Here is a 26,333-nt window from a genome sequence, read left to right as displayed (position 1 = left end):
TTTTAGCTGGTAATTCTAAAAAGCTCTAGGATGACAATGCTTTCTGAGTTCTGTATCAAGATGAAAACAGGGTAGACTACAGCGCACCTCCCCTCTTCTCTTCTCCATAAAATAGAGAGCATGGTTCTGTGGTACTCAGACAAAGCTAAAAACAATGACTGATAACAGCACAGGAACTTATCATTCATAAAGCAAAAGGGACCAAATAGGAGAATTTCACAAATCCACACAAGTCCTAGAGAGTTTAATAGCCCTCCAGTAGCTCCCAGCCCTCCAGTAGCTCCCAGCCCTCAGTATTCGAAAAGACACAGGACATTATTATGATGAACATGAAAGGGGAACTCTCGGTCCTGAAGAACTACTGATAAAAGGTTTTATCGACTAATAACTTGTATATTACATATACAATTTACTTGAAAGATTAGCAAAATGTATCGCTAGGGTTGGACCACTAACTAAAGTGCCTAACTTCCCAATATATGATTTCCATTGGAACTAAACCATTAACCACCATGCTGTGTGCAATGATACCTGCATGACCGGTATGAGCTTTGTGTTGCCATTTTGCCATATGACTACATAAAGCATAATGCACAGTAGCCTGAGTGTAAGTTATCGCTGATGCTACAGATTCTTTATCAATATACAAGGATGTCCTTTTTAACCATAACAAATGTATCACTGCAATAATGTGATGCATGAACCCTGAACCTATATATCAGGTCATGTAAAATGTATAGTAGGGGGGAAAAAAAAAGTAGATGATAGGCTCATCAATGGCATGCAAAGCCAAGCTGCTGCAAGCAAAGCAAACAGAATATTGGCATGCATTAAAAAAGGGATTAACTCCAGAGATAAAACAATAATTCTCCCGCTCTACAAGACTCTGGTCCGGCCTCACCTGAGGTATGCTGTCCAGTTCTGGGCACCAGTCCTTAGGAAGGATGTACTGGAACTGGAGGGAGTCCAGTGAAGGACAGCAACACTAATAAAGGGTCTGGAGGACAAGAGGAAAGGTTGCGAGCAATTGCTTTCTCTGGAAAAGAGACGCTTGAGAGGGGATATGATTTCAATGTACAAATATCGTACTGGTGACTTCACAAAAGGGATAAAACATGAGGGAATTTAATAAGAAATGCAGCCATTCACTAAAATTAGAAGAAAGCGGTTTAACCTTAAACTACATAGAGGGTTCTTTACTGTAAGAGCGGTTAGGATGTGGAATTTCCTTCCACAGGCGGTGGTCTCAGCGGAGAGCATTGATGGTTTCAAAAACCTATTAGATAAGCACCTGAACGACCACAACATACAGGGATATACAATGCAATACTGACATAAAATCACACACAGGTTGGACTTGATGGACTTGTGTCTTTTTTCAACCTCACCTTCTATGTAACTATGGTTGCACTCCTGCCTCCACCATGTGCAATGCAGGGTTCCACCCTGTACAATGCATAGACCTTCACTGTGCATGATGACGCTAAGGCTCTGCCCACAGTGCAGAGCTTTAGGGAGAGAGAACAGGGCCACCGCCTGCTGGAGTGAGGAGTCAGATAAGTAATACAGTCTCTTCTAAAACTTTCTAGAAGCATTTAACTATTGCAATGTGAGGAAGCCCCACTGAAAATAATGTTTTTATCTTGTTTTCGAATTTGGGCTGTATTACCCCATAAGCTACATGTAAAATGTATACCAATATTCCATAATACGACATAACAAACATATAAAGCGTCTGCTCATGCAGACTGTAATCCTAGTAGGAACTGAACTCTGGGTACCTGTGCTGCAAGGCTAGTAAACACTAACACCCCTTTCACACCAGGGAGTTTTGAAGGCCCTATAGCGTTAGAAATAGCGCCTGCAATCCGCCCTAAAGAAGCTGCACCATTGTTTGTAGTGTGAAAGCCCGAGGGCTTTCACACTACAGCAGTGCGCTGGCAGGATGTCAGGGAAAAGTCCTGCCAGCAGCTTCTTTGGATCGGTGAAGGAGCGGTGTGTTTACCACTCCTCCACTACTGCTCCCCATTGAAATCAATGGGGCAGCGCTGTAATACTGCCGGCAAAACGCCGCTATTGCTAGAGGGTGGTAAAAGCGCCCCGCTAGCGCCCGAAATGCGCCGCAAATCCGGCGGTAAAATGCTGCTAAAAATAGGGGCGTTTTACTTCCCATGCTATGGGAGGTGTGGTGTGAAAGGGGTCTAAATCACATTTTTTTTGTGGCAGCTTAGACTAATATAAACAACACAGCAACTGACGATGCTACATGACTAAACTGCAAAACTCTCATTATGAATATATGGTATTATTAGCAGTTCAGTTGAGACCTGAACAAAATAAGGGATTCTCTTTGCCCCAGCAGGAGGAAGTCTTCTGGTGTGCTGGAAACAGCAGACTGGAAACCAGGAGTTGTAAAAAGGGAGATACAGAGGGTACGGTGAGAATTTTATGTTACTATACTACTACAATGTACAGCCATAAAATGTAAAGGCACCTGCTTGTCACCGATGAGCTGGTGTCAACTGTGCCTCATTCATAGTTGCAAGACTGATGGAGATTCCAGCTAATTGTCCAGATTAGTGGTGTGGTGCGGTGCATGCTCATCTCTCGTAAAGCTGGATGCATAATATTACATTTTCTGTAGATTTTTTTCCTTCAGATTTACCAAAGTCATATAATATCAGCTCAAACCTTAAAAGTTTCAATTTGTATGCAATCAGGGAGGCCCTTCCACTACATGGTTTTGGTAAATCTAAAGGAAATCAGACAACAAAAGTTGTATAGTGTGTATGGGGTCTAATGCCCCGTACACACGATCGGACTTTCCGACAACAAAACCATGGATTTTTGTCCAATGGGTGTTGGCTCCAACTTGTCTTGTATACACACGGTCACACAAATGTTGGCCAACAATTATGAACGTGGTGACGTACAAGACGTGCGGCAAACCGGTTAAAAGGAAGTTCAATAGTGATGCGCGATTTCGAGCATGTGTGTTTGTACTTTTGTCCGACCGATTCGTGTACACATGATCGGAAAATCCGTCAACAAACATTTGTTGGTGGAAAATTTGAGAGCATGCTAGCCACCATATGTTGTTGGCGGAAAGTCAGACAACAAAGTTTGATGGAGCATACACACGGTCGGACTTTCCGCTAACAACATTTGTTGTCGGAAAATCCGATCGTGTGTACAGGGGCATAAGAGTAATATTCATGCACTGGGCTCCCCCTCCCCTCCGCTCAATTGATATATAGAACCTTTGCTGAAGAAATCACTACCCGCTGCAAGCACCTACCACACCTATTCCAGGATGCCAGCTTTCTCTCATTCCCTCATATTAGGTTTAAAGAACAAAGAAAAAGTGATTTTATTCAGAGGCCAGTTGTGAAGTAGGTTATTTTTTTACCGGTAATGGTACATTTTAAAAGGGAAAGTATCTCTGTGATTACAAGGCTCCTCCAATCTTGCAAACGAAATGCTTACAACTGAAAGTAAGGATTTCAACAAAGCACGTCTTCAGTGGAGTGACGAGAAATATGTGCCCAGAAACTGAAACATAGAGAAGTTGTAGAAAGGGGGCATCTCCAGAGACACTTCATGGGTGTGGTCAAAGGGGGCATCTCCAGAGACACTCCACGGGTGTCGTCAAAGGGGCATCTCCAGAGACACTTCATGGGTTTTGTCAAATGGGGCATCATGGGTTTGTCAAAGAAGGCATCTTCAGAGACACGTCATGGGTTTTGTCAAAGGGGACATCTATCATGGGTTTTGTCAAAGAAGGCATCTCCAGAGACACGTCGTGGGCTTTATCAATGGGGGCATCTCCAGAGACACTTCATGGGTTTTATCAATGGGGGCATCTCCAGAGACACTTCATGGGTTTTATCAATGGGGGCATCTCCAGAGACACTTCATGGGTTTTGTTACATGGGTGATTCTGTTACTGGCAACTGCTTGACAGTGACAGCATTTTATAAATTTGTGACAGAGAAATCTCACTCTCACTGGAGCAGCTTAAACATAAGAAGCTAATGGCTGACTCACCAGTACACACCAATGCTGCTCTACTGGAGATCACTGTAAATTGAGTAATTTAATATAATGCAGCAATTTTATATTTCCCTTTGTTCCCAAACCAACATTACCTAAAATTTGCTCTCCATCCAAATCTAGTCTTGAAGAAACAGATCATTTAATCTGCCTGTTAGAGGGAGAATGCTAGCATCTGCCACTAGAGTGACCATATGACCATATTTTCCCACAAGGCTTTCATGCAGTTGGGGGGGGTGGGGGGGGGGGTCTGCTTTTGGACCTGCATGCTTTTGCAATTAGACGATGTCTGTGTACAACCATTCAAGAAAAGATCATCTGGCAGTTACATCATCTGCAGATGTTCTATGACTAGCCTTTGCCTTTAATTTACTGAAAGAAAAAAAATACCACAATCCTAATTTTTGTAGAAACAAGTCAGCTTCATTTAAATAAGATACTATATGACTTAAAAAGTTGAATAAATAGAGCTTGAGGTGAAAGTTAAGAAAATCATAAATCATGAATATGATAAAAAATAGAGAACTTAAACGGAAGTCCAGGGTGCAACTTTTCAAAAAATTGCTTGAGAAGGCAGACGGAGCACACTGTCGCGATGTCCCGCTACTCCGACTTAGTCGTAAGGGACTGTTTTGCGCTTCTTTGCTGGTTCATCCGGTATGAGTTGAGTGTAGTTATTGAGAAAGAGGGCCGAATTACGCTGCATGACCGCATTGTGATGCTGAATTAAGTCAGGGTCCATGAAGCTTCTTTTATGAACAGGTGGCTCCCCATATCTGCTTGTCGAAGGTCGCGGGTGAAAACTGCTAGCAGACATCATCATCTTGTCTTGTGACTGGCTTGCCATTGATGTCGGGATGTTATTAATCATGGCTGGCATTTTATGCTGCGCTACCTCGGGGGCAATCGAATGATTGACACTGCTGCGTACGTTGTTCGGCACAGTTTGTGCCATTGAGGGAGCTGTCAAGAGGTGTTGTGGAAGTCTTTCTACCAATCTCTTTTTTGTAATATACCCTACTTTCTTTTTCGATTCTGGAAGAGATGCCCGAATTTTCATCGTCGTCATCATCGCTCGAATTTTCTGGATTCCGATTTTTGTGGAACGGAACCATTCTGAGAAGGCAGGGTTGTAGTTGACGTTGGGGGCTAAATAAAAAGGAGCATCTGGTGCCATCATGGCACCAGGCCTAAAGCTCCTGTATTTTATGTATGCAGTCACTGGATCTCGATCTGGTGCGTGCGGGGTTGCGTACATCCTTGGCTTTACTTGTCTAACATTTTTGCGGTTTTCCACCGTCTCCATCTGGCGATCAGTGTACTCCAAATACTGGTTCCCTCTCGGGTCCATTTTCATCTTAATGTCACCCCACTGGAGGTTGTATTGTTCTTTTGTCCGAAGGGCAAAATGAATTCCGTTGTTGAAAAACACCAAGTTTAGCAAGCTTGTTGGGTTGTCCATTGACAGCGTACCACTCTTGAAGAGGTTTTCAATGTCATCGTCCGTCAAAGCCTCCTGTCTGATTGGCGGATTGCTCTCCGCTATCTTTTTCAAAAATTTTATTTTGGCACTGAGTGACTGCTTGGTCAACGGAAAGTCTTTGCTATTCCCGTATACAATTGTATGCATATAGTTGTGTTCTTTTAGGTACCGATCAATGCTTCCCACCATGCAGCGGAGGGTGTGTGGCTCGTACTCGTTACCGTCCTTCCTTTTCACCACAAGAAGGAACTTCGAAAGCAGTGTGTCAAGCTCAGTATGAGGTATGTCTTCAACTTTACGATTTTCGTTCATTTCACTCAAAAAATTCTGCAGCGTCTGAATGTCTGAGGTAGTTTTTCGGGCAGTGTTGATATTTTTTTGCTGCTGCTGTTGGTGATGTTGCAGCATTTGGGCATGTTCCTGAGCAGGTGGAATTCTAAAGTGAGTCATCAATTCCATCTGACCGGGAGGGAAAGTACTCTGCCCCATGGAGCATCTTTTTACCATGTTGTTTAGCGTTGTACTGGAAGTTGCTCCATTATCGGGCTGACTTTTTGGTAACATATGAGAATTGTTTTTGCTTAGCGAGGAGCTTGCTTTTTCCTGAGGCCGAACAAGGCGCTAAGAGAGGGGGGAAAAAAAACAAAACACGGTGTGTAAAAAGGAAGATATGATTCACAAAAACAGTCCAGTTACAAGACCCAACCCATTCAGATGACAAGTGTATGTAAAGCTCAACTCCCAAATACTTTATACTTGCCTCTCCCCCCCACTACTCCTTTCTCCATCAGGGCTCATTTACACTTGCTTCAACTTTAACACACATTAAAGCGCCTACCGCTTTAACTTGTTTATGTGCTTTTTATGTTTTGGTGATGCTTTTTTGAAGCTTTAATTAGGCTTGGCAAATGCCCTATGTGTGTCGATTTACAATTTGTTTTAAAGGGGCTCAGTAGTACCCCAACTCAGTAGATCCCCAGCTCATTAGTTCCCTCGTTCAGCAGATCCCCCAGCTTATTGATACCCTCGTTCAGCAGATCCCCAGCTTTTTAGCACGCATGTTCAGAAGATCCTCTGCTCAGTAGTACCTCCAGCTGTGCTGATGCCTCAGTTAGTAAAACCCCCCAGCTTTGCCGATCGCCCCTCAGTAGTGACCCCCCCAGCTCTGCTGATCCTCCTCTCTCTCCGGCCCCCATTCACCTCCCACTATATATTGCTCCCACATTGATCACCATGTGTGAAATTGCTCTGGTTCCCCAGCTCTGCTGATCCTCCGGAGCTCAGTCCTCTCTCTCCTCCCAGTCGCTGCTCACCTTTTGCAATAGCATTCCCATATTGTACACCATGTGTGCCATCTGCTAGTTGCTCCATTCCAGACCCCGCTCACCTTCCTGCTGCTACACACGGCACACCAGATGTGACATCTGCACCAGACACTTCCAGAATATAGAGACATGAACCAGAAGTGCTTGCTGATGATGTCTTTCCAGTTCGTGTGTTAGTTTCCCAGTGCATTCTCGGCTCTCATATACCTGCAATATCTCCAAAGCAAAAGGTAACGCTGAATAAAAGCCTCTCAAAAGCTTTAGGTGTTGTCGGCCAGCGTTTTCATAGACTTATATTGTGGATTTGGAGATGCTTCGAAGTGCCAAGAAAGTGACATGGGGTATAATTTTTAAAGCAAAGCAAACACAACATTTGAATAGAACTGTAAGCTTACCATTTTATTTAGTGACAGACACTTTGATTGTCAATTAGAGTGCTTTAAAAAAGCATGTCCAATTGCACATTTTGAAGCAAGTGTAAATGAGCCCTCAAAGCTGCCACCAAAATAGCTGGTGCTGCCACTCAACCGATGCAATGACATCACCCCATAAGTCATGTGATGCTAGACCCAAACACTAACATAAGAGGTGGTTATGTGCTCCCCCATACCTGAAACCATTGAGCATTCTGCAGTGATGACCTCAGGAGAATGAGGGATCACCGAAGAGTCAAGAATAAAGTAGAAACTGAAAAAAAATAGTATCACTCCTTTTCTCTGCATTATTTGGAATGTACTGTCAAGAGGGGATTTACAGGCCAAACTAGGACCCAGTTCTAATGTGTCTCTGGGACAGGAAATGAACAGAAACCTTCACCATTGGACACGTGCAATATTTAAAAGGTGTCCATATTAAAAAGGTGTGCATTTACAGGTTAGCTTTCAATTAGGGGTGCACCGAATGGGTTTTTGGTGCCGATACTGAAAATGAAAAATACACTAGGCCGAAAACCGAAACATATTTTAAAAAAAATATTTTTATACAGGAGATGGTCAGAGAGAGGGGACATGGTACAGGAGATGGTCAGAGACTGGGGACATGGTACAGGAGATGGTCAGAGACTGGGGACATGGTACAGGAGATGGTCAGAGACTGGGGACATGGTACAGGAGATGGTCAGAGACTGGGGACATGGTACAGGAGATGGTCAGAGACTGGGGACATGGTACAGGAGATGGTCAGAAACTGCACACATGATACAAGAGGTCAATGCAGCCTCACCAGTGCACGTCAGATGCAGCCAGCCAGTGTCCCCATTGCAGCCAGCGTGTCCCCCATATTGCAGCCAGCCTGTGAAGGGAAGAGAGGAGAGCCACCTCCACCGCCTGTTTGATCACAGGGCCGGGAACATCACAGCTTTCATTTCCATAGCTGTGTGTTCCCGGCCGCACGCCGTCACACACAGTCCCTCCCCCTTGCCCGGGCACTTTGATAGACAGATCATCCGTCCAATCCTGGGACTATTGAAATCAAAGCTGTGATGTTCCCGGCACTGTGATCAAACAGGCGGCGGAGGCAGCTCTCCTGTACTATAGGACACCCCCATGATGGGCGGCACCAGGGGCGGGGCAGCCCGCCCCATTATCGGCCATTTTTCTCTTTCGGCAAATTGCTGAAAAGGGCATTTTCGGCCGATATTTCGGTGCATCCCTACTTTCAATATACTTAATTTTAATCATTAAGAATTTAATTACTTGATAGCTGGGTCTCCAGGCTAACTAACTTTATTATGTTTTAATGCTAATTTGTCCTGCTAACAAACTATTGTAAGCATGGCTAAAATTGAGAAAAAAAAAGTCTAACATTTTTAGAATGGGGATAGAGGCAAACTTTTCATTTTCGATCTACTTGAGTGATTGTACCTGATAATCCTGGGATGATTCATAATCGTCTTCTCTGCAATCAAGATAGAGATTTGGGGGGCGTTTCTCCGGTGTATTTTCACCACTGGATTCATCTGTAGGGAGGAATACAAAACATGTGACTACAGCCTAGTACACACAGTCAAAAAAGACTCAAGTCCATCCAGTTCAACCAATAAAAGGGGAAAACCCACAGTTGATCCAGAGGAAGGTGAAAAACCCCAGCAAAACATGATCCAAAAAATTCCTTCCTTATCCCCCTGAGAGGCAATCAGATATTCCCTGGATCATCTTTACCTATAAACGTTAACATCAGTTATATTATGTAAATTTAGGAAAGAATCCAGGCCTTTTTTAAAGCAATCTACTGAGCAGCCCAAAAGCCACCACTGGAGGGAATCTATTCCACATTTTCACAGCTCTTACTGTGAAGAAACCTTCTTGTATATTTACCACTTAAGGACCGCCCCATGTACATATATTGTGGCAGGGCAGCCCTTAAGCGCAAAATCGCATACCTGTACCTGATTTTTCTCTTTGGGTCTGAGTCTGAGGCACACGTGCCATCGGTGACCCACTCCCGCTGTGATTGGACAGCGGGAGCCAATCAGCGGATCTGACGTTTACATAGGCAGACCGCCATTTACAAGGCAGATTGCCATTCTGCTAGTAAGGAAGGCAGAGATCTTGTGTTTCTGCTAGGCAGGAACACAGATCTCTGTCTTCCTACAGTTAAACCATCCCCCCACACAGTAATAAAGCACTTCCAGGGAACACAATTAACCCTTTGATCGCCCCCGATGTTAACCTCTTCCCTGCCAGTGTCATTAGTACAGCGACAGCGCATATTTTTAGCGCTGATCCCTGTACTGGTGTCACCAGGCCCCAAAAAGTGTCAGTGTCATATTTGTCCGGCACAATGTCGCAGCCCCGCTAAAAATCGCTGATCGCCACCATTACTAGTTATTCCACTCTACTTACACACTCCAAAGACATGCTGGGAGGTTAACTGGTTTCTGTCCAAAATTTACCCTAGTATATGAATGGGATTGTGGGCTCCTTGAGGGTAGGGACCGATGTGAGTGTGCAATGTGCAGGGATAGGGACAATTGTAGACACTCACTCAGGTTGAACTGGTGTCTTTAGTCAACCTTACTAACTATGTATGTATATATGCAAGTTCACTATATAAACCCCTTATTGTATTTGTACATGGTGATCATATCTCCCCTTAATCTCCTCTTCTCAAGATAGAATAAATTCAGTTGCTCTAATCTTTCCTCATAGCGGAGTTCCTCCATGCCTCTTATCAGTTTGGTTGCTCTTTTGTCTTTCTTCAGTTCCGATATCCTTTTTCTGAACTGGTGCCCAGAACTAAACTGCATATTCCAGATGAGGTCTTACTAATGATTTGTCACATGATGATAATATCGGACAAATGATGACCATTTATTTTTATTTTTTTGCATGCTGGTCTTATAATGAAAACGAATAGGCTACTAGAGTTATGAAAATTGTAGTAAGACATGCGGAGATGTAATGTGTTGTATTGTAATGTATTCTTTCATTTCCAAGCAAGCGTGGTCTTGGTCACTCGATTTTTCACAGAAAAATACTATACTGATTAAAAGAAAATTGTTTGTTTTGTTATCGTACGAGCAAAAAGTTTGCTTTTGTCCTTTCGGATAATTTTGCATGAACTGACTTGATCGGCTCTCGAAAGCTGTGTATTAACGATCAGATTATCGGATGATCGCTCCAAAAGTGGTATTTTTCATACGATTTTCTCATCATGTGTACTAGGGCATCAAGGGTAATATATTTAATAAAATGCATCCTAACTGTACCTCAGTGTTGTCTCCCTTCCAGCCACTGTACCTGCGACAATAGCGGTAGGTTGTTGCCAATATTGGTGGGGCTATTAGCATAGTCACTACTGACTGCCAAGTCTTCAAATTGTCAATAAGTGTTTGCCACACCTGGCTCCACCTCTCCAGCTCACTGATTGGATGAGGCACTGCTCGTGGGGAATGTAGTTTGTTCAAAAGTACTGCCCCCCCCTCCCACCTTGACTGGCAATAACGTCTATTTTACAGGTGTGCCAGCCACATAACAAGCTCTAAAGGCCAAGTTCACCTTAAAAGCACATAGTTTTACAGGTAAAAAAAAAAAAAGTGCAATTATTATTTTTTTGTTTTTAGAGCCTTCAGAGGCATTGCATCTGTGATCAGCAAATCGCAGGTGCAATGCTCGGCTCCTGCAAAATTTATAGTATAATTGGCTGCCCGTACGGGCAGAGTTACCGTAGAGCAAAAAGATCAATGAGCTACAAGAACATTCACCAACGTCCTCGCAGCTCATTGAGAACTACAAGCAGTCTGTCGCAATGGCAGACAGTGGTTGTAGTTCATTCATTCACAGAAGCGCTTTTTAAATTGTGACAGCGGGTGCAGGGAGAAGATCCTTGATAACAGGTTACATGGAAGGAAGGAAGGAAGGAATGAAGGAGCTTTGAGATGGCCCTTAATGTTCTCTTAGCACGAGGAACCATGCCTGAAAATGTTCATCTACGTATATTGTGGGCATCCAGGTAATAAACTATTCATTTTTTCACCTGTGTTAATATATATAGGGCTTTCTCCTTCTTTATATGTGTCATCCCATTCTTCATCATCCCACTCATCATCTGATAAGATCTCAATTTTCACTTCTTTCAGTTGTTCTTCCTATATGGAATAAAAAAAGCCAAAACAATAAACATATGGAAATGCAATCTTTCCAATATTCATCTATCTCCTTGATGATTATACCTCATAATACTGCTGGACCTCTTCATCTTCCTGCTCCCAGTCTTTCCGGACATGGCCAGTGTTCCATCTGCAATCCTTCAAGTTACGCTCAGCTTCTCGTTTGCAGACCTTGGGCGTGGAGTTAACCCCCCGTCTACAGTCTTTTGGAATACAGTCAACTTCCTGTTTACAGTCCTTTAGGATGGTGTCACCTTCCAATTTACAATCCCCTGAGTTATGTTCATTTTCCTGTCTGCAATCCTTGGAGATGCTGACAACTTCCTGTTTACAATCTTTAGGGATGCAGTCAACATCCTGCCTGCCATCCTTTAAGAGGTGGCCAGCGTCCGGTTTACAATGTCTAGGGATGCAGTTAATTTCCGGTCTACAGTCCGTTTGGATACGTTCGATTTCCCGTTTACAGTCCTTTAAGATTGTCTCAACTTCTTGCCTACAAATTTTTCGGATTAGGTCAATTTCCTGTCTACAGTCGTTTTGGATTTGATCAACTTCCTGTTTGTCTTCGTTTGGGGGGTTGGAAACTTCCTGTCTAGAATCTTTAGAGATATGGCCAACATCCAGTTTTAAACCCTTTGGGGGATCACCTGTTTTCTGTCTACAATCCTTTAATATACCATAATCTTCATTTATAGACCCCTGGTCATCTTTCTCTTTAGCATCTCGGGTAATACTGTTATTTTCCTCTTCAGGTTGTCGAGATACATTGACGATGTTCTCTAAATGATTTTGTGCATAAACAGGACTGGGACTTCTTTCTGGTGTACTGCAGGTAATCGATTCTCCTGTAGGAAAAAAACAAAAGATGTAACGTCCTTGCCAATAAAATAGAAATATATATATATTTATTATATTATATATTGTGTACACCTGCCCTTGACATCTACATGTTGGACTTCCTATTTGAATCCTAGAATTATTCATATGGAATTAGCTCCCCTTGCAGCTATCCTCCACTCTTCTGAGAAGGTTTTCCAAGATTTTTGAGTGGGTCTATGGGAAGTTGTGGCCCGACAAAAGAGCATTTGTGAGTTCGGATGCTTTAACTAAATGAGAAGACCTGACTCACAATCCGCATTCTGATTCATCCCAATAGTGCTCAATAAGATTGAGGTCTGCACACAATGCAAACCAATCAATTCCCTCCGCACCAAACTCATTAAATCATGTTTTGTTTCTCATCAAGCTGTTTTTTTTTTGCACAGGGGCACAGTCATCCTTTAATAATTTAGAGGGGTGTTCACATAATGTTCAACATAAAGTAGGCATAATGGTCAGGAGTCCACAAAGTTTTAGCTAGCGCCATTTATAAATGGCAGCTGGTGGAAAAGGATTTTTAACACATTGTGTCAAAATGTTTTCAGTAATTGGGTTTTCTACTTGAACAGATTTGAGTGGCTATAAAGCTATTGGCCCCCTCCATAAATGATTGCAAAAAATGTAAACAGCTTGCCAATCACATCATGGACGGGGAAGTAAAACTAAAAATTTGGTTGCGTAAGTGTGCACGTTCTCTTATAACTGGGGGGGGGGGGGTGTAGCTGTGTTAAGAATTAAGCAATCATATTCAAACTCATGTTAAATAGGAGTCAGTACACACCTGCAATCATTTAAAGTGCCTCTAATTAGCTCCAAATAAATTTCAGCTGTTCTAGTAGGTCTTTCCTGACATTTTCTTAGTCGCATCCTACAGCAAAAGCTATGGTCTGCAGAGAGCTTCCAAAGCATCAGAGGGGTCTCATTGTTAAAAGGTATCAGTCAGGAGAAGGGTACAAAATAATTTCCAAGGCATTAGAACACAGTGAAGACGGTCATTATCAAGTGGAAAAAATACGGCACAACAGTGGCATTACCAAGAACTGGACGTTCCTCCCAAATGTATGAAAAGACGAGAAGAAAACCGATCAGGGAGGCTGTCAAGAGGCCTACAGCAACATTAAAGGAGCTGAAGGAATATCTGGCAAGTACTGGCTGTGTGGTACATGTGACAACAATCTCCTGTATTCTTCACATGTCTATGGGGTAGAGCGGCAAGACGGAAGCCTTTTCTTACGAAGAAAAATATCCGAGCCTGGCTGAATTTTGCAAAAACGCATCTGAAGTCTCCTAAAAGCATGTGGGAATATGTGTCATGGTCTGATGAAACCAAGGTTGAAAACAACACTGCACATCATCAGAACACCGTACCCACAGTGAAGCATGGTGGTGGCAGCATCATGCTTTGGGGCCGTTTTTCTTCAGCTGGAACACAGGCCTTAGTCAAAGTAGAGGGAATTGTGAACAGTTCCAAAAACCAGTCAATATTGGCATAAAACCTTCAGGTTTTGCTAGAAAGTTGAACATGAAGAAGAACTTCGTCTTTCAGCATGACAACGACAAAAAGCATACATCCAAATCGACAAAGGAATGGCTTCACCAGAGGAAGATTAAAGCTTTGGAATGGTCAGCCAGAGCCCAGAACTGAATCGGATTAAAAATCAGTGGGGTGATCTGAAGAGGGCTGTGCACAGGAGATGCCCTCAAGATCTGACAGATTTGGAGTGTTTTTGCAAAGAAGAGTGGGCAAAATATTGCCAAGTCTAGATGTGCCATGCTGATAGACTCATAACCAAAAGGACTGAGTGGTGTAATAAAATTAAAAGGTGCTTCAACAAAAGTATTCGTTTAAGGGTGTGCACACTTATGCAAACATATTATTATTATTATTTGTTTTTTACTTCCCTACAGTTTATAGGTCACATTAAAAAAAAAATGTGGTTGGTTAGGGGTTGACAGGGGACCTTATAGATTTAAATGGCAGTGTTTGAAGAGCCTGACAGAACCAAGAAGAGAGCCCATGGAGTCACAGATGGGTGAAACTATGTGAGCAGCACCATGTACAAAGGCTGATACCAAGGAATGCATGGCAAGCAGTCTTCGAAGAGGAATTGCTAGAGCCAATATCTAGCCTTGATAGCACTCAAGGCCAAATGATAATCAAGACTAGTTAAAAAAACGAAATAAAACCAAAAACAAAAAAACACTCAAAGTCCCTTCTATTGCTCTCATCCTCCTCCAAAGCTCCATATTTTGCTTGCTGTTGTGACCACCTGACTTCCTATTGGTGGGGGGGGGCTACCTTCATTCTTTATGGTCCGAATGTATGTAGAAACATAGCTGTCCTCTTGTTGGCTCCCAAGAAAGACTAGGCACTATGGGGATGGTGACCTGGGGGGCCCCAATACATTTTCTTATGTGCTCTCACTTCCCGTTTTGATTATGGAACGGGAAGTGAAGGTAAATCTCCCCATTGGGATACAGATGACTAAAAAAACCTGACCGAGGTTATACCTTCGTATCCAAAATGAAAATAAATAATTAAAAAGATTTTGCCTATAGTTCTATGGTTGGGCTAGGCACAAAGTTTTAGGGTTACCATGATGGAAGGGTTATGAGATTGGATCATCCTTAGCCCTTGTACACAGGGTTGGAGAATCCGTCGGAATGTGTCCTATCAGACCGTTTTGTCGGATAATCCGACTGTGTGTGGTCTGCATCGGACAGTTTCCGTCTGAATATCCGTCGGACCAAATTTTCCAACTTGCTGGAAATATTTTCCGACAAACTGGTCCGATAGGACATACTCCGATCATGTGTAGAGAATTCAGACCGGACAAAATGCCACGCATGCTCAGATCAAATTCCTACACCAAAGCTATTGGCTACTAGCCTGAACGTAGTCCCGTCGTAACGAAATAACGTCATCACGTTCTGAACGATTGGATTTTCCGACAACTTCGTCTGACCGTGTGTATACAACAGTTTCAGACAAGATCCGTCGGACAAAATCCGACGCACAGAATCCGTCGGATTTGGTTGTCGGAATCTCCGACCGTGTGTACAAGGGCTAAGGGTCAAGTCAATGTTATGAACCAGCAAGTGTGTGTGTGGTCATTATCTGGCAAATAGGATGCCGCTCAACAGACCCAGTCCTTACAAAGGTGTATGGCCTCGGCCAGCACTACTTCGACTACACCCTGACACATTTCATCCTGCCAACCAAGGGTTTGGTCAGAGGGCAAGGCCATACACCTTTTGTAAGCACTGGGTCAGTTGAATGGCATCCCATTTGCAGTATGTTGACACTTCTGGATTGGTGAAGTCAGACGCTGGCTCCCTTACTCTGAGTACTGGCGGGGAGACACTCAAGCTTCCAGCTTTGAGTGGCGTTACAAGCTTTCTGTGATCGCAGTGCTGGATCCTTGGCAACATACCATCCACAATGCTCCTGGTAGCCTTGGAATCTATAATCTAAGCTTTATGTCACATGAGGGAGCTTGGAAGTAGTGGTACGAAAACTTTTTTTTTTTATATATATTCAAAATAAGAACATAATTTGGCAACAGGGCCAAGTACCCCATCATCCCATGTGAAGAGTTAAAGTTTATGAGTATTTGAAAAAAGTGGGAAATCAAAATTCTTACCTAGAGGTGTGAAGGTCTGCCAATCATCCTCCATTATGTCCTCAAAGAGATCCTTGTGTCCTTCCAAATACTCCCACTCCTCCACTGAGAAATGGATAGTGACATCCTGACATCTTATAGGAACCTGACACACACAATGATACAGTCACCATCCAGACACATTATTATACGGGATCTATATAGCGCCAACAATTTGCACAGCGTTTTACAACATGAGGGCAGACAGTACAGTTACAATACAATACAGGAGGAATCAGATGCCTCCCTCCTGGATAATGTCCCAGAATTCCCACCACTGCTCACCTCTCCCGTCAGCAGTTTGATGATCTTGTTGGCGACTTCCAGTATTTTCTGGTCATTGCTACCTTCAGGGATCAGGGAGGAAGGCGGGGGCTCCGTGATGGGGCTCTGGATTTTCTTATGGGGTGCATTGCAAATGCATTGTTTGTTAATAGGCCCATAGTCCTAAATAAGGAGGAATAGATCAATGTTGCACTGTACATGGCCATGGTCTATTAAAAAAACAAAACAGGAATATCATCACATACCATATTGCCTTCAAACAATACAAAATTGCAAAAATACCACGGAGGTAATAGCTTGAATCTTGAATACCCAACTAAATCACACACTAAAGGACCTATTTGTTACTAGTATTGTAGGTTCCATCCTGGTAGTTCTTTCTTGTTCAACCTACTCAGAACTGCAGCAGGTCTGTCTAATATGTGCTCCTATTAGTTCCTTGCCTGCGAAGACAACTGCTGGTCAGTGACAGATCATACAAGAGTGATAGAGTTCCCAGAATCCTCCTCGCCTCTCCGGTCAGGTCTGTGTTTTATTAATAAGAGATAAGAGTGATGTCATGAGACCTCCCAGAATCCTCCTCACCTCTCTGGTCAGGTTTGTGTTTTATGAATAGAGATAAGAGTGATGTCATGTGACCTCCCAGAATCCTCCTCACCTCTCCGGTTAGGTCTGTGTTTTATTAATAAAGATGAGTGATATCATGTGATCTCCCAGAATCCTTCTCACCTCTCCGCTCAGGTCTGTTTTATTAATAAAGATAAGAGTGGTGTCATGTGACCTCCCAGAATCCTCCTCACCTCTCCGGTCAACAGGTGGATGATCTTTAGAGTGAGCTTTAATATCTTCTTAGCCACATGATCTCTGTTCTTGTCCATCCTCAGGGATTCCACAAAGCCGGGTCAGCTTGAAGCAACTTCAAGATGTCTACAAACAAACCAATGCGGTTTAAAACACAAATACTACTGAACACGCTGGAATTGGCCAAACATGATCTACTGATAAATAATAAAAATATTACGATATTATAAAATATATATATTTTCACAGCCGTAAAAAAACTGAAATTCATCAAAAATAGTAGAATTACACCCTTAAAAAAGGCATTATAAACCTTCCAACCTGCACTTTGTAATTTTTACCTGTATAAGATGGACATTGATCATGTAGTCTTATGGTGTCAGTTGTTCGCCTGAACATACAGTGTGAATATGTATGTAGGCACAATTCCTTCAAGTCAATAAATAGCGATAACACTATACAAACACATAAAATGCATCAAATCAGCAAGCAACGGCTCACCACAATGGGACTCAAATAATCCTCTGAAATATTAAAGAGTGAGCGCCCACATAGTGTAAATCTACTATACAATTTGCCTTTATTTAGTTGCAGACAAACTTACAATGTGGGTACAGAGACAAGAAAAAAACAAAAATCACCCACACATTTCTCGCAGTTGGTGAACGTGATGACGTCACCGATTAAACCAAGCCCAATGCGTTTCGTTACCAAAGAACATTGTCAGGGGACTGGAGCACGTTTGTCTCTGGTAGATACACTTGTTGTATTTTGTGTTGATATATTTTAATCACTATTTATTGATTTCAAGGAAGCGCTATTTATTTGGTATTCAGATAAATTAGTGTGTGGCATCCGATATGTTGGATACGCATAGCACAGAAAATAACTGCTTTCAATATAGTGTACATAAAGCAAATCTGAACATTCCTATGGCCAGAAGTTCTAGTTTGAGTTCCAACATGAGTCATGCAGCAAGGCACTGCACAGGTAAATACATGACTTCCATCTGTAGTGTGAGAACTAACATTTCCTGTGAAGAAACGATATATCCCACAATCCCCGGGTCTCCCCGTCCAATGCTGGTGCAGGCGATAGATAGAGTGGGGGGCAATGCTTGCACTGGACACTGTGACCCGGAACAGGACATTGTTTTGTCCCTTTGATGATAAAGGGACAGGCTCGCTATAGCAAACCATGGATATAGGGGAATTGATCAGCCATGACACTACAAACTTCAGCCACAACATGTAAGCCCCTCATTACAATGTAAAGCAAACAGCACAGAAACTATAACTGCACTAATACCTGGGTAAAATGAAAACATCTGAAAGTGTACAATGCCTTCAAGTGCTTTTAAACTTATTACAGGCATTACTATAACCCAATGCATATCAAGGTCTGTGCAGGTCAATCAGGGGCGGACTGACAACTCATGGGGCCCCCGGGCAATAGGAGATTATGGTGCCACACAGTATACACATACATGTTTCTATTGGCTGAGAAGGTACTGGAGAGGTGGGGCAGCCATAATCTCAGGATTTTTAGACCAAAAGGATGTCGGTAAGGGGCATTTCAGAGACAGATGTAAAAAATAAAAAAAAAACCCACACAGATTTTTACATACTGTCCCTGGTTTTACTGAGGCTGGCAACCCTGATGGGGGGCCCTCGGGCAATGCCCGAGTGGCCAAATGGTCAGTCCTATCCTTAGGCACTAAACCCAAGAAATCAACAGAGAAGTGGACAATGGACTAAAGAAATCAAGGCAGGAAGGCATGACAACTAAAGAGGAAGATGTGACAGAAGAAGAAGGCAGAAGACACTGCAATGAAAAAGGAGAAGATGGAAACCATGATGGTACAGGAGGAAAAAGGCAGAAGATGTGACAATGCAAGAGGGAAAAAGCCCAAAACCTGACAACGAAAAGGGAGAAAGTGGAATACATGATAGTGCAAAAGAACAGAACGACAGAAGAAGAGGATGGAAGAAGAGGAAGGAGGTGGAGGAAAGAAGAGGAAGAAGAGGAAGGAAGGAAGGAAGGAAGGAAGAAGAGGAAGGAAGGAAGAAGAGGAAGAAGAGGAAGGAAGGAAGGAAGGAAGGAAGGAAGGAAGGAAGGAAGGAAGGAAGGAAGGAAGGAAGGAAGGAAGGAAGGAAGGAAGGAAGGAAGAAAGAAAGAAAGAAAGAAAGAAAGAAAGAAAGAAAGAAAGAAGAGGAAGGAAAAAAGATGGAGGAAGGGACCACGGAAGAGGGGTGAGGCGACATCGGAAGAGGAGAAGGCAGAAGACAAGACAGTGGTAAAGGATAGGACAGTAGAAGAGGAGACGGCAGAAGATATGGTAATGTGGTAATGGAAGAGGCAAAAGACAACATGACAGCAGAAGAGGAGAAGGAGATAGCGATAACAATGCAGAGTGCACAGGAAAACACTGGATATCTGGCAGGATCAACAGGAATTTACATTTCCCTATGTATGGGACACACACACACACACACACACACACACACACACACACACACACACATACATACATACATACACACACACACACACACACATATACATACACTCTCTTTATATAAATTTTCTCTCAGACCAAAAGGCAGAAAAACAAGTTCATCGTTCGGGTCTAAATGCACTCTCTTTTTTCAAGAGAACCAATAATGAAAGTCCAACTACTATTGGTAAATTATTCTAAATAATCAAAGTATACAATAGGTAAAAACTTCATCCATTTCACCCCCCCCCCCCCCACCACCACAAAAACATAAATAAATATGTGTATTCTTGACATTTCTGTGTTCTATCACTCAATGAGCCATGTATATTTACCATATTATTATTATGTTTATTTTTTACTTGCCATACCCAGTCGCCATTCCACCCACCATCACCAATCATCTATTATTTATTTGCTTTTCTAAATTTTAAAGTGGAACTTTAGTCACAAAGTGAAGTCCCCCTGGTTTGCTCCCTCTCCCAAGCCTGGGTGAGGAGGATGGTGCCCGCCCCCACTGCAAACCTCGTCTGGGCACGGATGATGCCCCTTTCCTGTATCCAATACTGGCACTGCCTGCAGAAAGATAGCTCTGGCCTCCAGGCACTGGTAAGTAACAGATTTTTAAAAGTCAAAAGCTTATAGTATTTGTAGCTACTTTGTAAGGGCTCATATACACTTGCTTCGGCTTCAACACACATTAGCGACTACTAGACTTACACTTGCTTCAAAGCATGGCTTTGGACAGGCTTTGTTAAAGCTCTCTGAACACCAGTCAAAGCTCCTGTCACTAAATAAGATGGTAAGCTTAGAGCCCTGTTTACACCTTGCTTTTACTTTGCCGCTTTAGTGGTGCTTCAAAGCCTCCATAGAAGTCTATGGCAAAGCTCGCTTGAAGCCCCACCAAAGTCTCATTGAAGCATCAAGCAAAAGCAAGGTGTGAACAGAACTGTAAGCTAATCATTTTATTTAGCGACAGGAGCTTTGACTGACATTCAGAGAGTGTTGTCTTGTCTTGTTTTGAAGCAAGTGTAAACTAGCCTTAAAAAAAAATAAAAAGGGAGGGGGGAATCCCTCTTTAAAGCAGAAGTAAACCCTGCTGTCTTTTACAGCCAATGAAGCTTCCTTCTTGGCCTCTGTTTGATCTGCAGATCTCATGGTGCTGTACATCTGATCAGTTATGGCACTAGGATGGCTTGACAGTTCAGTTGAGAGCACAAGCAAATGTGACAGTTGGCATTTATGGCATGCCTTGTATTTGAAGTGGTGGTAAACCTTTCCATATACCCAGTGAAGTGACTGGACTCAGGCGATACACAGGAGATAAAACAAATCCTCTTGTATAAAATTGTATCTGTTTATCTGCAGTCTTCATTTCTCTACATGCGTTCAAAGTGCAGAATCTATGAAGCCTGTCTGAGCTGTCAGAAAAAAAATAAAAATAAAAAAAAAAGGGGGAGGAGAGCTGAAGTTACACCCTGCAGAGGTCAGTGGAGGAGAGCTCTGAGAGCTGATTAGAGGCACTCTCCCCCTCTCCCTTCACACAGCACAAGGAAACAGAACTGAGGCTGCCAATCACAAGCTGTGTGCTGGAGATTTCTCCCATGTCACCTTTTATCTGTTGGTGTCAGAAGTGACTCATGCTGATCGCAGAGGAATGAAGCAGCAGACAGAAATTACACTCTGGAATGAGACAAGCACACACTATAGAGGGATATGCTTTGTTCATATTTCATGTCTGAAATTTACAACCATTTTAACTGTTAAATCAGTAGGTTTAGTTTCACTTTAGGGTTCATTCACACCATACGTGCATGAAAACTGCACAGATTTCACTTGCAGAGACATCAATGTACATGCATGTTGACATGGCAGCTGTCTGCCATCCTGTCCCCCTCATCACTGTCTGCCGCCCGTGCCCAGCCATGTCTGCCCCTGCCCCCGGCGTCTCTCTCTCCGCCGTCCGTGCCCCCGGCGTCTCTCTCTCTCCGCCCTCCCTGCCCCCGGCGTCTCTCGCTCCCCGCCCTCCGTGCCCCCGGCGTCTCTCTCTCGCTCCCCGCCCTCCGTCTCTCTCTCGCTCCCCGCCGTCCGTGCCCCCGGCGTCTCTCTCTCTCCCCGCCGCCCGTGCCCCCGGCGTCTCTCTCTCTCTCCCCGCCGCCCGTGCCCCCGGCGTCTCTCTCTCTCTCCCCGCCGCCCGTGCCCCCGGCGTCTCTCTCTCTCTCCCCGCCGCCCGTGCCCCCGGCGTCTCTCTCTCTCTCCCCGCCGCCCGTGCCCCCGGCGTCTCTCTCTCTCTCCCCGCCGCCCGTGCCCCCGGCGTCTCTCTCCCCGCCGCCCGTGCCCCCGGCGTCTCTCTCTCTCCCCGCCGCCCGTGCCCGCGGCGTCTCTCTCTCTCTCTCCCCGCCGCCCGTGCCCCCGGCGTCTCTCTCTCTCTCTCTCTCCCCGCCGCCCGTGCCCCCGGCGTCTCTCTCTCTCTCTCTCCCCGCCGCCCGTGCCCCCGGCGTCTCTCTCTCTCTCTCTCCCCGCCGCCCGTGCCCCCGGCGTCTCTCTCTCTCTCTCTCCCCGCCGCCCGTGCCCCCGGCGTCTCTCTCTCTCTCTCTCCCCGCCGCCCGTGCCCCCGGCGTCTCTCTCTCTCTCTCTCCCCGCCGCCCGTGCCCCCGGCGTCTCTCTCTCTCTCTCTCCCCGCCGCCCGTGCCCCCGGCGTCTCTCTCTCTCTCTCTCCCCGCCGCCCGTGCCCCCGGCGTCTCTCTCTCTCTATCTCCCCGCCGCCCGTGCCCCCGGCGTCTCTCTCTCTCTCTCCCCGCCGCCCGTGCCCCCGGCGTCTCTCTCTCTCTCTCTCCCCGCCGCCCGTGCCCCCGGCGTCTCTCTCTCTCTCTCTCTCTCCCCGCCGCCCGTGCCCCCGGCGTCTCTCTCTCTCTCTCTCCCCGCCGCCCGTGCCCCCGGCGTCTCTCTCTCTCTCTCCCCGCCGCCCGTGCCCCCAGCGTTTCTCTCTCTCTCTCCCCGCCGCCCGTGCCCCCGGCGTCTCTCTCTCTCTCTCCCCGCCGCCCGTGCCCCCGGCGTCTCTCTCTCTCTCTCTCCCCGCCGCCCGTGCCCCCGGCATCTCTCTCTCTCTCCCCGCCGCCCGTGCCCCCGGCGTCTCTCACTCTCTCCCCGCCGCCCGTGCCCCCGGCGTCTCTCACTCTCTCCCCGCCGCCCGTGCCCCCGGCGTCTCTCACTCTCTCCCCGCCGCCCGTGACCACGGCGTCTCTCTCTCTGCCGTCCGTGACCACGGCGTCTCTCTCTCCCCGCCGTCCGTGCCCCTGGCGTCTCTCTCTCTGCCGTCCTTGACCACGGCGTCTCTCTCTCTCTCTGCCGTCCGTGCCCCTGCCGTCTTTCTCTCTCTCTCTCTCTGTCTGTGCCCCAGCCGACTCTTTCGCTCTGCCGTCCGTGGCCCCGCTGTCTCTCTCTGCCATCCGTGCCCCCACCGTCTCTCTCTCTTCTCCATCTGTGCCCCCGCCAACTCTCTCACTCTGCCGTCCGTGCCCCCGCCATCTCCCTCTCTCCCCCGTCAGTGCCGCCATCTCTCTCTCTCTCTGCCGACCGTGCCCCCACTGTCTCTCTCTCTCTGCCCGCCGTCCGTGCCCCCGGCGTCTCTCTCTCTCTCCCCGCCGCCCGTGCCCCGGCGTCTCTCTCTCTCTCCCCGCCGCCCGTGCCCCCGTTGTCTCTCTCTCTCTCCCCGCCGCCCGTGCCCCCGGCGTCTCTCTCTCTCTCTCCCCGCCGCCCGTGCCCCCGGCGTCTCTCTCTCTCTCTCCCCGCCGCCCGTGCCCCCGGCGTCTCTCTCTCTCTCTCCCCGCCGCCCGTGCCCCCGGCGTCTCTCTCTCTCTCTCCCCGCCGCCCGTGCCCCCGGCGTCTCTCTCTCTCTCTCCCCGCCGCCCGTGCCCCCGGCGTCTCTCTCTCTCTCTCCCCGCCGCCCGTGCCCCCGGCGTCTCTCTCTCTCTCTCCCCGCCGCCCGTGCCCCCGGCGTCTCTCTCTCTCTCCCCGCCGCCCGTGCCCCCGGCGTCTCTCTCTCTCTCCCCGCCGCCCGTGCCCCCGGCGTCTCTCTCTCTCTCACCGCCGCCCGTGCCCCCGGCGTCTCTCTCTCTCTCCCCGCCGCCCGTGCCCCCGGCGTGTCTCTCTCTCTCTCCCCGCCGCCCGTGCCCCCGGCGTCTCTCTCTCTCCCCGCCGCCCGTGCCCCCGGCGTCTCTCTCTCTGCCGTCTGTGACCACGGCGTCTCTCTCTCCCCGCCGTCCGTGCCCCTGGCGTCTCTCTCTCTGCCGTCCTTGACCACGGCGTCTCTCTCTCTCTCTGCCGTCCGTGCCCCTGCCGTCTTTCTCTCTCTCTCTCCGTCTGTGCCCCAGCCGACTCTTTCGCTCTGCCGTCCGTGGCCCCGCTGTCTCTCTCTGCCATCCGTGCCCCCACCGTCTCTCTCTCTCTCTCTCTCTTCTCCATCTGTGCCCCCGCCGACTCTCTCACTCTGCCGTCCGTGCCCCCGCCATCTCTCTCTCTCCCCCGTCAGTGCCGCCATCTCTCTCTCTCTCTCTCTCTCTCTCTCTCTCTGCCGACCGTGCCCCCACTGTCTCTCTCTCTGCCGTCCATGCCCTCTGCAGAAGGCATGAACAATCCCTTAAGGGTATATGCACATGATATTAATGTATGAACATCAGATTTGTAGCAGAAAATTCCTGCGTAGAAACGTGAGGATGACAGATATAGTATATGTGTATATGTGCACAACATTCTTCTAGTTTTCGCATTGGGTCAGGTTGTATTTGCACGCGTGTAAAATACCGTCCAGCAACGCAGAATATAGTCTTTTCTTTTTCCTGATCTATACAAAGCGCAGGTTCATGTGCAGCATATACAGACCCATAATAAACTATGTGCTGAGTTTACATTGGTAAAAAACAAACACCCAAATGACGGAAAAAAAAAAAACATAGCATTTTTAGGTGAGCCCTTAAAGCAACGCGTTTCACTAGCATATAGATAACCTAAATAGCGACCTATGGAGGGTGAAGATGTGCGCCCCGGATATCACACATAGGCCCCTATATCGGGGACAAAGGTAAACTTATCCCAAAACTAGGAATACAAAATGCAGCAATCATGTCTCAGAACATCAGATCTACATGAAGGAATATTATATACAAGGGTCACCCCCTCCCCCCATGTGATCATCCTCTATGGAGGGGGATCCCTCTGACACAATGGACATTTAATATTCCTGGCAGCCATAAGCACAGCTCAGCCCTCCACACAGGCTCAGCCAGTGCACATGGCCGCTGGGGGGCTCCACAACTCACCTACATACAAGGTGGCTCCCCAGGCTCAGCTAGAAGAAGAAGAAGACATTGAAGCCAGCAGTGGGACAGCTCCAGCTTTGACATAACTTAAACACCGGATATTAGTTTGTTATAAACTTCCTGTCTGCGTTCCAAGCCTCTCTCTGGTTGACAGCCGCTCCAGCCCACACTAGAGGCTAAATGATCCTAAAACTAGCAGCGGCGGTTTAGGCTTTCCCCGTTGGGTTCCTTTCTCCGCCATTTTCCTGAAGACCACAGCCTAGCTAAAAGCTCACAAAGAGGCGCAAGAAGGAAAGGAAAACGCCTCTTGTTCAGCCGTGTCCCAGCTGAAGGAGTTACGGCGCCATTTTGGTGTAGACCACCCGATGCTTTTTCTGCTTACACAAAGCAATTGAAGAATCACAGAGAACTAAAAGTAGCAACAGAGATCAATATATGGGATATTGCCGCCAGTTTTGCTACAAATATGTGTTCAAAAATCCTATTTTCACATTTTGCTCAGCTTTATATCACCTAACTGAGTCAATTTTACTTCAATTATGTGTTTTATATAAAAACGTTCGACATTTACTCAGCTTTATGTGATCTAAATAAAAATCTGCAGGTTCCGACACAACTATTTGGACACTTTTTAATGTAATTCTAAACACGAAGATACCCTTGAAAAAGCTGTGAGGGAAAATGTCTCCAAACCTTGATATTATCGCCTCGTAAAGGCGTCATTTTCTTGAAGCCACTGTTCCATTCATATTAAGGTAAACGAGACACAGAAAAATGGCTTCTGTAGTAAAGACAACTTTGGTAAAGCAGATTTTATTCATGTATAAGAATGATAATTCGCTAGATTTTAGCAGACACCGTTTGATATTGACTGTAGCGATGCTATGTTTGATGAATTGTGATGTTTTGTCTCTTTGGACGTCAGGAAGTTGGAGTCCAATGCACTACAAGTGCTGGTGTTTCGTCAGATTAGGCGACCCGTCAGAATGTGTAACGAAAGTGACTGTCGCCGCCATCTTGCTACACCCCACACTCCTCCACAGTATGGATACAGTGAGAAAGCAGACATCTTGTTACACCCACCGGACTCTTGCATTTTACACTTATTTTTAACAGCAAAGTGAGTTTATATCGTGAAATACAGTGCGTAGAACTCCGTCTGACCGGTAAAATGTTAAATTTAAAAAGCAGCGGGGAGTCTTCGGATCTCTCAGGTTTGCTAATCTGACAGATATTCGCTGCTTTAAAAAGTAAACCTCTAAACATTGATACGTAGTTCTAAGTACTGTATTTCACTATATAAACTCACGTTACTGTTAAGCATAAGTGTGAAATGAAAACCTCAGGTGGGTGTAACAAGATGTCCGCTTTCCTCTTCTCATTGTATCTTTACTATGGAGAAGTATGGGGTGTAGCTAGAT

General features: G+C 45.9%; 1 protein-coding gene across 1 annotated transcript; it reads right to left on the bottom strand.

Annotated features, from left to right (window-relative positions):
- Positions 1 to 4,453: 4,453 nt before the first annotated feature.
- LOC143957102 (uncharacterized) lies at positions 4,454 to 25,117 on the bottom strand. The gene is made up of 8 exons (XM_077467246.1): positions 24,913 to 25,117; positions 17,097 to 17,223; positions 16,297 to 16,458; positions 15,994 to 16,117; positions 11,534 to 12,315; positions 11,338 to 11,449; positions 8,724 to 8,818; positions 4,454 to 6,157 (listed from the first exon to the last, which is right to left on the bottom strand). The coding sequence occupies exons 2-8, from the start codon at positions 17,172 to 17,174 to the stop codon at positions 4,667 to 4,669; spliced, it is 2,844 nt and encodes a 947-aa protein (XP_077323372.1). The 5' UTR covers positions 17,175 to 17,223; positions 24,913 to 25,117; the 3' UTR covers positions 4,454 to 4,666.
- Between the last annotated feature and the right edge of the window lie 1,216 nt (positions 25,118 to 26,333).

Source organism: Lithobates pipiens, unplaced genomic scaffold (assembly GCF_037356315.1).
Source record: "Lithobates pipiens isolate NorthernLeopardFrog02 unplaced genomic scaffold, aLitPip1_a1.2 Scaffold_51, whole genome shotgun sequence".
Lineage (NCBI taxonomy): Eukaryota > Metazoa > Chordata > Amphibia > Anura > Ranidae > Lithobates > Lithobates pipiens.
Note: the sequence above shows the minus strand (reverse complement) of the source record. Positions and strands in the feature narration are given on the sequence as shown.